The following is an 11,046-nucleotide window of genomic DNA, read 5'->3' as shown; positions in this document are numbered from 1 at the left end:
GAGCAGCCCCGAGACCCCCACAGCCAGGCGGCAGAGGCGCGCCGGGGCTCTGCTGGGGGACCCCCGTCCCTCCTCGTTGCGCACTCGCCCCCTCTGATATTTTTGTACTTAAAAAACAACAACACTAAAAAGAAAGACTAAAACCTCCCCCGGCAGCCTAGGAGATCCGTGCTCCGCTCCGCAAGGAAGAAAGAACGAAGGTGGAGAGAGGGGGAGAAGGCGAGCAACCTCTCCTTCTGCGCTGGGAAAGGAAGAAGGGAGCGGAAAAAGGAAGGGAGGGAAGGCAAGCAAAGCAAAAACAAATCCAAACAAAAAAGGCCCGGCGAAAGGAGCTGGGTGGATTCCCCCCCCCCCCGGCCCTCCTTCTCCCTTTCTGCGGTGTGTGTGTGGAAAGAAGCGATGCAGAAACGGGAAGGGGGAGGCGCAGAAGCTGGAGGACGGCGAACTGCACGCACAGCCGCCGGAGGAAGGAGCTGAGAACTGCATTGCTCGGGAGACGGAGGGGCTGGCGGCAGCTCCAGCGCCTGTCATTAAAAGATCATCCTCGGTCACTTCTCACTGCTTTTTTTTTTTAATTATTACTGTCCTCGTCGTTCTTTTTTTCCCCTCCCCTCCTTTCCTATCTCCCGCCCCCTCCCAGAACCAGAAAAAGGGGGGTTTCGAAAGGGCGCAGGGTGGAGAGATCGTGAAGGCGAGAACTTTGGTTTTGCGTCTCGGAAACTCTCCGTCTGGGAAAAGGAACCCAGCGAGCAGCCAGGAGGCCGTCTAGGAGCAGCAGCAGAAAGATCAAAGCGCTTGAGGAAGGGCGAGACAGACGCCTTCTGGGAGCAACCGGATCGAGGTGCTGCTGGCTGCGCCGGAGACACAGAGATCTGTTCGTGCAATGCTTTCTCCCCTGAGAAGAAGCAAGCAAGCACACAAAACCTGATCAGGACGGAAAGGAGCGGGCTTTTAGAAGGGGATCTTTGGATACATTTCTGTTATTACTGTGGATTTCTTTTCTTCCTTGATCACAGATTTTTTTTCGTTCCTGCAAAACGTCCAAATCCAAATTCTTCTCAACAATTTTGTGCGTGTGGCTCGACCTCCCCATCGCCTTTCTAAATACAATTTTACCCTCCCCCGCGTCTCAACCTTCCTTTTGGCTGGATTTAGCCCCTACTTTTGATCAGGGATTGTGCCTTTGGGCTTCTGCAATATTGGGGGGGGGGGGTTAAGAGGGGAAAAAACCTCACTGTCACACGCTACCTGATAGTTTGCTTCTGTCTGAACCCCCCCCCCCGAAAATATTTCCACATCCAGTCGGGTTTTTTTGTGGGGGGGACATCCTGACACCCTTTTTTCCCTCCCTCCTTTGCTCCACTGGTTTTTCTGGTTTTTTCCCGGGGGGGGGGGAGAAAGCCGACTCACTTCCTTTAAATAAACTGTAGGGATCCTCCCCCCCCCCCCCCGGTGGATTTAGAAGGATTTTTGCAGAGGGCGAAGAGAGAAGGAGAGACGAAGGGGGAATTAAGCCCGAGCCTTTTCAGAGACTGGCGTATGCTTGAGATCGCTTTGGCTGCTTCTCCACCGCCAACAGCAGCGCGGCCGCCGCCACCTTTCGTCCTCTGTTCCCACTTCATCCCAATCATTTCAGGCTGCTTATACTGGCTGCCTGGACTCGGATCCCGGATTCTTCATGAGTTGCGGACGACATGCCCGTTTTTTAGCCGGGGAACCTTCTTCTCGTCCCGCATGTTCAGGACCAAACGATCGGTGCTTGTCCGAAGACTCTGGCGGAGCCGTGCGCCCGGCGGGGAGGAGGAAGGCGGCGAGCTTGGAGAAGGAGCCGCGGACAGCCGGGCGCATGGGACCGGCGGCGGCGGCGGAGGAGGAGGAGGAGGCAGCCGGGGCTGCTGCATGGGCAAGTCGGGGAAACTCGCCAAGGCACACGTCGGATCGGAGGCTGAATTGAAAGCGCTGACCCACTCGGTGCTGAAGAGGCTGAAGGAGAAGCACTTGGAGGGCCTCCTGCAAGCCGTCGAGTCCCGGGGAGGCACCAGGACCTCCTGCCTCCTGTTGCCTAGCAAGGTGGACTCCAAGCTGGGCCAGCATTGGTACTCCCTCCCTCTGCTCCTGTGTAAAGTCTTTCGGTGGCCCGATCTCAGGCATTGCTCGGAAGTCAAGAGGTTATGTTGCTGTGAATCCTATGGGAAAACTCACCCCGACCTGGTCTGCTGCAACCCCTACCACCTCAGCAGGCTCTGTGAACTAGGTAGGCAAAACTTGGGTTTGTAATGTATCGAAGTGTTCACGTGCATGTGTGTATATGTGTTTATCCATGTTTTTGCACGGTCAGGAAAATGGGGGGGGGGGAGGTTAGGCCTTCCAAAGCCCTCTTCATCACTTTGGGATGGTTCTTCGTGGTGGTGTGGATTTGGAGGCAGTACCATCCACCAGGGAACTTCCATCATTTATGTCCCATTGGGAAATGTTATGTTCTGGATTTAAGGGGCCAATCATCTTAAGGCCATGGACTTAATTTCGCTAGTGCAAGGCATCAAATCTGTCAATTACATATTTTTGCTATAAAGTCCCAAGTTTTGACGTGCCACAGAAACAAGAGAAGCCTTGTTTTTGTGTAACAGAGATGTATTCCCATGTAGGCCTGTATGTTTCTCTTAAACAAAAAAGTAAATAAAAATGCAATTAAAAAAAGATTGCCAGGGACAGTTTTAAATTTAGCTTTAAAAAAGAAGTCAGGGCGTGCGGGGGGGGGGGCAGTTTGTATGATATTAGTATCGGGCAGCCCTTCACTTTGTAGACCTGCTCAACTCTGCGTGTTTGTGTGTACGTTTTGAGTTCCTGTAGATCTGCAAGTAAGGGAAGTGAATACTGGAGGAGCGAATGAAGCCTGTAATGTAATATTGGAATACTTTTCTGCAAAACAATTTAAAAAATCCAGGGCATTGTTTTAAAGTACCAGGATCTGACAGTCAACATTCCTCAGACTATTATACATGTTTGCCCAGTGTGGATTTTGACATCTGATGGGTTTTGGAAAATCTGTCCCCGGATCTTCTGTTTTAATATACAAATCTTCAGCCAGCCTGAGGTTTGCAAAAGCAATCCACCACTTGGCTAGCTAGTTGTCCTCAATATCCCCCCACTCAGCCCTCCTTCGCCTCTATAATATAAAAGAGAACACATAATTTCCAGGCAGCAGTTTGCAATCTTGCTTGCTTCCCTCCTCCGGGCAAGATGCCTCTGGTTTCCAAATTGGGAGGGGGGAGAGGAAGAAAGAATCTCGGACAACATGCTTAAAATTGTCAGTGGAAACTTCTTAAAAAATGAAGTTCACAGTCTGTATTGTGAGGTGGGGTGGGGGCACGATAACTGCTTTGGTATGTTTTAAGCCCCTTTAGTGACTCCCCTCCCTGGTCTAAAAAGCTGAATGCTGTACTCCCCCCCCCCCTCCGCCTTTCCTATCCTCCTCCCCTGAAAACATTGCAATCATTTGCAAACTTTGGCATAGTTTGGTGTATTAAGAAAACCATCCAGTGTGCAGGCTGCTTTGTAGGAACTGGGAGCGTGGGGGGGGGGTGCGGCGGGGGAGTGGGCTTAAGTGGGAGGAAAATGTGAGTCTAAATTGTGTGCCTCTGTCTCTTTTCTCCCCCTCTTCCCTTCCCCTGTCTTTCTGCGAAATGTTAAATGTGCATGCAACTAGCTAGCCTGGGATTATCAGGGAGCCGGGATCAGTTGGTGATTTCCAGAGCTGGAGTGTTCAGCCCAGCCAAAGAGGCCCCGGTCGAGACAGCCAGAGGAGCAGATAGCACGAGAGACTGGCGCCAGCCGGCCCCTTTGTTTATCTGACAGTTAAATATCAAGGCAATCGCCGCCTGGTTTGCCCTGCCTCCAACCCCCAGAGCTAAGACAAACAGTTTTGCTACAAGAATGCCACTGTTATCATAAGTTCCTATCTTTTCTTTTTCTTTTTTCTTCTCCCTCTCTCTTCTCATGGCTCTGCTTTTATTTTCTCTGTATTTTTCTAATTTCAGAGTCTCCTCCTCCACCCTACTCCAGATACCCAATGGATTTTCTCAAACCAACTGGTAAGTAAGCTGTATTTAAACAAACCAAGTTTTTGGGATGAGAAATTTGAGAACTGAGCTTTTCTGGGAAATAATTCTTCTGTCCTGCATTGCCATTGCCCTTTCTTATTCTTTTGTATTTATTAGTAGTAGTAGTATTGTTATTTATTCCACTGGTTTATTCGAGTTTTTCAGCTCTTATTTGCTGCCAGCTTTTGTAACACTCCTACGCAATTAATTGTGAGCAATTCCAGTTAAGATAAGTGGGACTTATTCCTGAATAAGTGTGGACTCTGGGATTTTAGGCTTTGTTCTTAAAACCTATCAGACTTTACAAGATCCTGCATCTGATTTTGTAAGTCTGCCTTCCTTACTTGATAATAAGTTCCTTTTAAGTCAACAGAGCTTACGTCCAGTCTGATTGACAAGTAAATATATTTATGTATAAGTCCAAAACCAGGAGATCTCTATGGACAAAACAAGTGATTTTCATCTGCTCCTGGACATATGTACTCAGAAGTAAGATCAACTGAGTTCAGTGAAATGGACATCCAAGTTACGTATGCATGGGATTGCAGCCCAAATCTTCCAACCTCTTCCTTTAAAAAACAATAACAAATTTCAGTTCTGTTAAGATGTAAAATTCTATTTACATTGTAAATAGAAAACACACGGCTTTGCATCAATCTAATATCTTGCCTATAATGTTAATAGGAGCAGCAGAAGGAACCCTGGAAAGCTATTTATATTTAATTGGTGAATAATGGAATGAGTGAATTTCAAGGAATGTGGATTTCCTCAAATGTTCTATTTGGTATTTAATTTTATTTATTTTTATAATCCTCTACAGTTTGGCACAAATAGAATATAAAGAAAAATTAGGAAGAAGCACATAGATGTTTTTAGCACAGTTCTCTCTGCATGCTTGTTGGTTGTAATTGAGTGGCAGCGTGCCAGGGCAGAAGCCCGTTCGAGACTGGCACCAAGCGCTGTTGCGGTTGTCTGCATAAACTTTTGGCTGGCAGCAGGCTCACCCTCTGCTAGATAAATAGGCTGGCATTGTGGAAAAGAGAGAAGAGAGCGAGGGTTTAGTGAAAATTGGAAACGTGGATGAAATGGAGGGGGAGGGAAACAAAATTCCACAAAGCCACTTCATATCTCTCCTGAAGATTAATGAACCCAAAACACAGATTGCAGAGCAGTTGTCTTTATTGATTATATCCTGATGTCAGGCAAGTCAGTAAATTAGCATGGCTTAAAAATAGACTTCTCTGTAAAGGACCAACTTCAGGCAGCAACTAAACTCTCCCATCCCCTATCTCCCCCCCCAACAAACAAACAAACAAACAATTGTTAATTGTTTAGTTCCCTGAATCTGGTTAGTTTGTCAAATTTAAACATGGTTAATCCTCAGGTTCATAAAGTGTAACTGCTTCTCTTTTCAAAAATTCAGCCAGTCTTTGATACCACTTTAGGCTTTAACCTCCTTGCAGGTAGGGACCTCTGTAAAGTGCTATATAAGATCTGCTGTAGTGTAGACTGAACTATGAATCAGGAAGCCCCAGGTTTGAATATTGCCTCTGCCATGAATTCACTAGGAGGCCTCTTAAGCAATCCAGCCTCGCCCAGCCTCAGTCCCCCTATCTGCAATATGGGGGCAAAAAATACTGACTTCCCTTACAGGGTTGTTATAAGGGTTAGAACAAGGTAATGCATGCGGAGCACTTTGACCACTTGAAAACGCAATACAAATGTCAAGTATTATTGTAATCAATAATAACTTGTTCAAGTAATTTAAGAAATTGGGGTGCAGCTGTAAGCCCCCCATGTCTGTTACCCTTGTGCTGTGTAACTTATTTTGTGTTCCTGGTGTTTATCTCTCTCCTGGGCTGTAATCCACCTCAGGGAGGAAGCATAACTGAACACAGTGGTTCTTCTTACTTCTGAGTAAAAATGCCTAGGACTGCATCGCATGAGATGCCTGTTACCTTACTTACATTTGCTTTCAAAAGACTCCCCCACACACACACACACACACTGTAACACATATGAATAACACAGGTTTATGACTTATGCAAGCAGGCCAAGTTGTCTATTAAGTGAATGGAGTTGCAAGGGGTAAAATACTCTTTACACTGGATAATATTAATGTAATGGTTTTACAGTCTTTGTGACATACTATTTATGACTTGCTTTATTAAGTAATACTGTATTTTTTTCTGATAAACATTCACCACTCCAAAGATAACGAAGAGATCTGTGGCACCTTAAAGACTAACTAATCCTGGCATAAACTTTCGTGGGCACTGTCCACTTCATCAGATGCATGAAGTCTAAAGAAGTGGACAGTGTCCATGAAAACTTATGCCAGAATAAATTGGTTAGTCTTTAAGGTGCCACAAGTCTCTTTGTATGTTTCTTGCTGCAACAGACTAACGTGGTTGCCCCTCTAGAAATTACTCCAAGGAGGTCCTAGATGTGAAAATATCTGGAATAGCAAGTTCCTTACATTTTTTCACATCTTAGTGTGACCAAGAAACAGATCCCAGGATGGGATTACATAAGGAGCAGGAGCTTTTCTTGATGGCTGAGGTCACTCAGAGGCAAAGAGCAGGTTTTACCCCCACCTCAATGGCATCCTCAGAGGCACTCCTTTATTTTCTCTCATGTAATTGAATGGGTTCCATTAATTTCTGTGAGAAAAAGGAAAGCACTTGCCCACAAGCCCTGGTGTTGACATGTACTGATAGGAATCCCACAGACTCTTCCTACGCATACAGTGTCACCTGATGATGATACCTTTGCTAGTTTTTTCAGTTAAGTGCTTTGCTGTAATAGATGGCACATTAAGAATATATGAAGAGCTTTGCTGGATCAGAGCAAAGGCCCATCAGGTCGAGCATTCTGTTCCCACAGTGGCTAACCAGCTGCCTGTGGGAAACCCACAAGTAGGATATGAGTAGCACCCTCCCACTTGTTTTCCCCAGCAACTGGTGTTCATAGGCATACTGCCTCTGATATTGGAGGTAGCATATAGCCATCAGGGCTAATAGCCATTGATAGCCTTATCATCCATGAATTTGTCTAATCCCGTTTTAAGGCCATCCAAATTGGTGGCCATAATTACATCTTGTGGTAGCGAATTCTAGTGGACTTGAATTTGAGAGACCTGTATTCTGATTACTGAGTAGCCCTGGGCAAGTCACTATCTTTCATCCTCAGTTTCCCTGTTTATCAAGAGGGAACACTACTTATTTATCTGGCTTTTCAGATCAATATTTTCTCCAGCTCATATCAGTAAAATTATGAGGGAGAGGCTCTGCCTCAGGCTTACAAAGTAAAACAGAACAGACACACAAGGGAAGGAGAGTGGAAGGGAACAGTAGAGGAGCTAAATCAGTTTGATGATTCCTGAACAAACTCCCCTTGCTGTTGGTCTTGGCTTGGATAGAGGGATGGAGGGAAGGTATATCGGGAGGTGCTGGTAGATCTCTGGGTGATTTGCAGTAGATCACCAAGGATTTCTGACTCCCTAGTGTTTATACCAACAGCAGCAACTCCTTCCCCCACTGCTAATTAGGCTGCTAAAATGAAGAAAACTGGTGGGGGTGGAGTGGGGACCAGGAATGGCTTTTCATGTGAAAGGATTGTGATCTGAAAAAATAAATAAATCCTGGCCTGAGATTCAGCTCAGAGGTGCCTTGTTCCATAATTCTAAGTGTGTGTCTGCCTTTCTTTCTGAACCACTATTTTACACTTGGCTCCACTTGGTGGATTCTAGGGGAGGGGGGAACCAAAGTAGATCCTGTAAACTTGAAGTCTGCCTATCTGCTTCTCCTCACTTCTGCAGTCCAAGGGCAACTGGACCAGAGTATTCTTTCCGGCAGTGAGTGAGAACCAAGCTTCCTGCAGCTTCTCCTTCCCTGGCTGATGGATGGGGCCAGGCTGCTCTTCTCCTTGACACGATGTCCTTCCGCGTTCTCCCAGTGCCCCTTGGTCCCCTGGCCAATGGATGGGTCAGTCCCATTCAAGTGTGCAATCTAAATGCTGAGTAAGGGTTACTTGTCTGGAACCTTCAGAGTCGCATTGCGTAATCCTGTGCTTATTTGCTGTAAAGTAACACCCCCCCCTCCGAGTTCAGTCAGGCTTACTCCCAAGGAAGTGCCACCCTAAACACACCAGCTTGGACAAATGTTCTTCTAAAGCCAGGGGGACTTACCTCCAAGTAAAGTGGTTAGGATTGGGGTGTCAGATTTTTCTTTTTTTAAGGTTTTTGTTTGTTTGTTTGTTTATTACTAATTGCTGCCTCTGTTGCACAGACCGAAAGGATTCTGGAAAGGGTGGTGAATAGCTGGCAGCAGTAGAGCTGTTGGAAAGAATGGTTAAGGGTCTGTCATTTGGTTTCCGGCAAAGATGCTAGGATAAATCTATTAGCAGAAGTTTAAACATCCAGTCTGCTGTTGCCAGGGCCTCATTCTCAGTCGGTGGAGTGATATATTTATTCATTAGCAAGTGTTGACATAAGGTAGCAAAACTGTGTGTAAACAGAGAAAGCCACAGAACTTGAATGTGCCATTTTGAAAGGGAAAGTTCTCTGTATCGGCCAATGGGAAGTGATTAATGGAGCCAGTCGGAAATGTGAAAAAAGAAGACCTCAGTTGCTCAACCCAAAGCCCCCCTCCCCTTCTTGAAGTCCATTTGGCAGTTGAACTCTGAATATTGTAGCACGTGCAACTACAGAGACAAAAATATCCCATAAGTCTGTCATTGCAGGTGGTTATTACAACCTCTGACTCCTATTTAACTTCCTGTTTAATCAAGGCCATTGTGAGGAGAGAGTGAGTGAGTGAGTGATATACAGTGTCTGTATAACATTTGTATGTTTCTGCTGTGAATGTAAGTTTCCCCACATTCCTTAACCTCAAGGTTTGTTGCTGAACATTGTTTGCTTGAGACTTGGTGGATGAGAGAATCCTGGTGAAATTTCAAGCCTTTCTGTACTTTGTTCAGTTGGGCCAATTGTGGTTGGTGTAGAACTAGCCATGTTTTGGAGCTGCACAGTATTCTTCATCAGTTCATAAAGGAGGGTAGATGCTTCTCTTTTGGTTATATTAGCCAATATAAGGAAAATGTTGATTGTTGCCTTAGATCAGCTTTCCCCAACCTGGTGCCCTTCAGATGTTTTGGGCTACAACTCATAGTATTCCTGGCCATTGCCCATGCTAGATGGGGCTGTTGGGAGTTGAAGCTAGGGAAGGCCGCCATAGATGGATGGCAGTCAAATAGGAAACATGTTTCTAAAGGTGCCAGAGATACTAGGTAAGTTTGCTGACCCATCCTAGCATTCATTTTTTTTAAAGAGTAAGTTTTGAGCTCACAATGATATGGAAAGAAGTTTGAAGTTATGTGCTGGAGGCTCAGAAACAAGAAGGCAAGGTAAAAGAATTCAACATCTACATTTTCAAAAGCTCAGTTCAGCAGTGTTCTTTTCACACTTGAGATTAGCAATTCTAAAAAGGGAACATCACAGAATAATACATGCCAACCAGCTGTGACTTAATTGTCTTTCATGGGCATGCAAATAATATATAGGTTACCTGTTGCCCTCTGCCTAAAGGCTGTGGATTCCTTTTTCCCCTTTACCCACCCCAGTATGTTTTTCCTGTGTAAGGAGATATTTGACAGGTCTGGTTTCTCTTACCATAGTGCTACAGGCAATATGGCTCTTCCTTGGGCCCATCTGATGCAGGGTAAAGTCAGTCCCCCATAGGCAAGGGAAGGAATACGTTGGGTCGGTGCAGTGTCATGGTGTGAGAAACTGGACTTGCTGAACTTTTTTGTATGTCGAAAATATTTTAAATGGCAGTTTGACCTGTTTTGTGAGGTCTTTGTGGACAGGGTGCTGATCAAGATGGCTGCTTGTGGTCTCTTGAGAGGGGCAATACATTTAGTTAGGAAAGTTAAATATTAGCAGTTGTGGGCTGTAATGTGGGATAATGTTTGTTGTTGTTCAGTCGTTCAGTCGTGTCCGACTCTTCGTGACCCCATGGACCATAGAACGCCAGGCCTTCCTGTCCTCCGCTCTCTCCCGGAGTGTGCTGAAGTTCATATTCATTGCATCGGTGATGCTATCTAGCCATCTCAGTAAACTTGAACCATCACCTTTGCTGTTACTCATCGTGGCAGTAACAAAAATATTAAAATTTTATGATCCAGCACTGGAGGGCCAGACCTAAACCACCCAGTTGTAAATGGAAACCAAACCCATTGGGTTAGCGAAGTCTAAATAATACTGGATGTGGCCACACAAAATCTAGGGAATTGTTTAGACACCTGACTTGCGGGGGAACTACATGGGACTTCGACAGGGCTGGAAAAATTCTAAGCACCTCAAACCCAAATTGGTGCTCAGGAATTTGAAATCTTTTTCCAGCCCTGCTCTTCACATGGCCACCTTGACATCAGGAACTGCATTTGCCACACCAGCATGCTTGGATCCTGTGCAGTTGATTTGAATCGGACATGCTTGTGAAATGAGGTTCCTGATGGAGGCCTCCCAGAGCCTTTATACATAAGAATTTAGAGAACCTTAGATCAACCTAATAAGATATGCAAATGTGTACTGTTAGGCAAGTTTTACAGAGAGGTTAGGTGAAGCAAAGAAGTGAATCAGCAATGGTGTGCATGGCTATCAAGAGAGTAGAAGTGTTCATGTCAGTAGGGGGTTTTCGGGGTGGGGGAGAGGAAGAGTTGGAGCTATGAGATGATGGTATAGGGCTCCCTGTCGGAATCTGGTGTGTGAAACCTGAGGAGGTTCACGTGCACACAGATATGTCATTTGATTTTTTTTTCTGCACTTGATTACTCAAAGAGTTGAATGGCTGGCTGCTAGATATGTGGACTAGCCCCAACAAAAAGCACAGTACATGAAGTGATATGAAAGCTCTGTTGTATTGTTACGTCCTGTGATGGACCA

General features: G+C 45.6%; 1 protein-coding gene across 1 annotated transcript in view; it reads left to right on the top strand.

Moving 5' to 3' along the window:
• The first annotated feature begins 418 nt into the window (after nucleotides 1–418).
• Nucleotides 419–11,046, top strand: part of SMAD7 (SMAD family member 7) — a 53,396-nt gene continuing 42,768 nt past the window's right edge. Inside the window, exons 1-2 of the mRNA XM_084832885.1 lie at nucleotides 419–2,254; nucleotides 4,038–4,091. Coding sequence (XP_084689011.1) covers nucleotides 1,540–2,254; nucleotides 4,038–4,091 — 769 coding nt within the window. The 5' untranslated portion in view covers nucleotides 419–1,539. The remainder of the gene's footprint in view (nucleotides 2,255–4,037; nucleotides 4,092–11,046) is intronic.

The sequence above is a fragment of the Heloderma suspectum genome, chromosome 2 (assembly GCF_057233095.1).
Source record: "Heloderma suspectum isolate Gila_16-S chromosome 2, 16-S_ref, whole genome shotgun sequence".
NCBI classification, from domain to species: Eukaryota; Metazoa; Chordata; class Lepidosauria; order Squamata; family Helodermatidae; genus Heloderma; species Heloderma suspectum.
The sequence above is the reverse complement of the archived record's forward strand: the minus strand, read 5'-3'. Positions and strand labels throughout refer to the sequence as shown.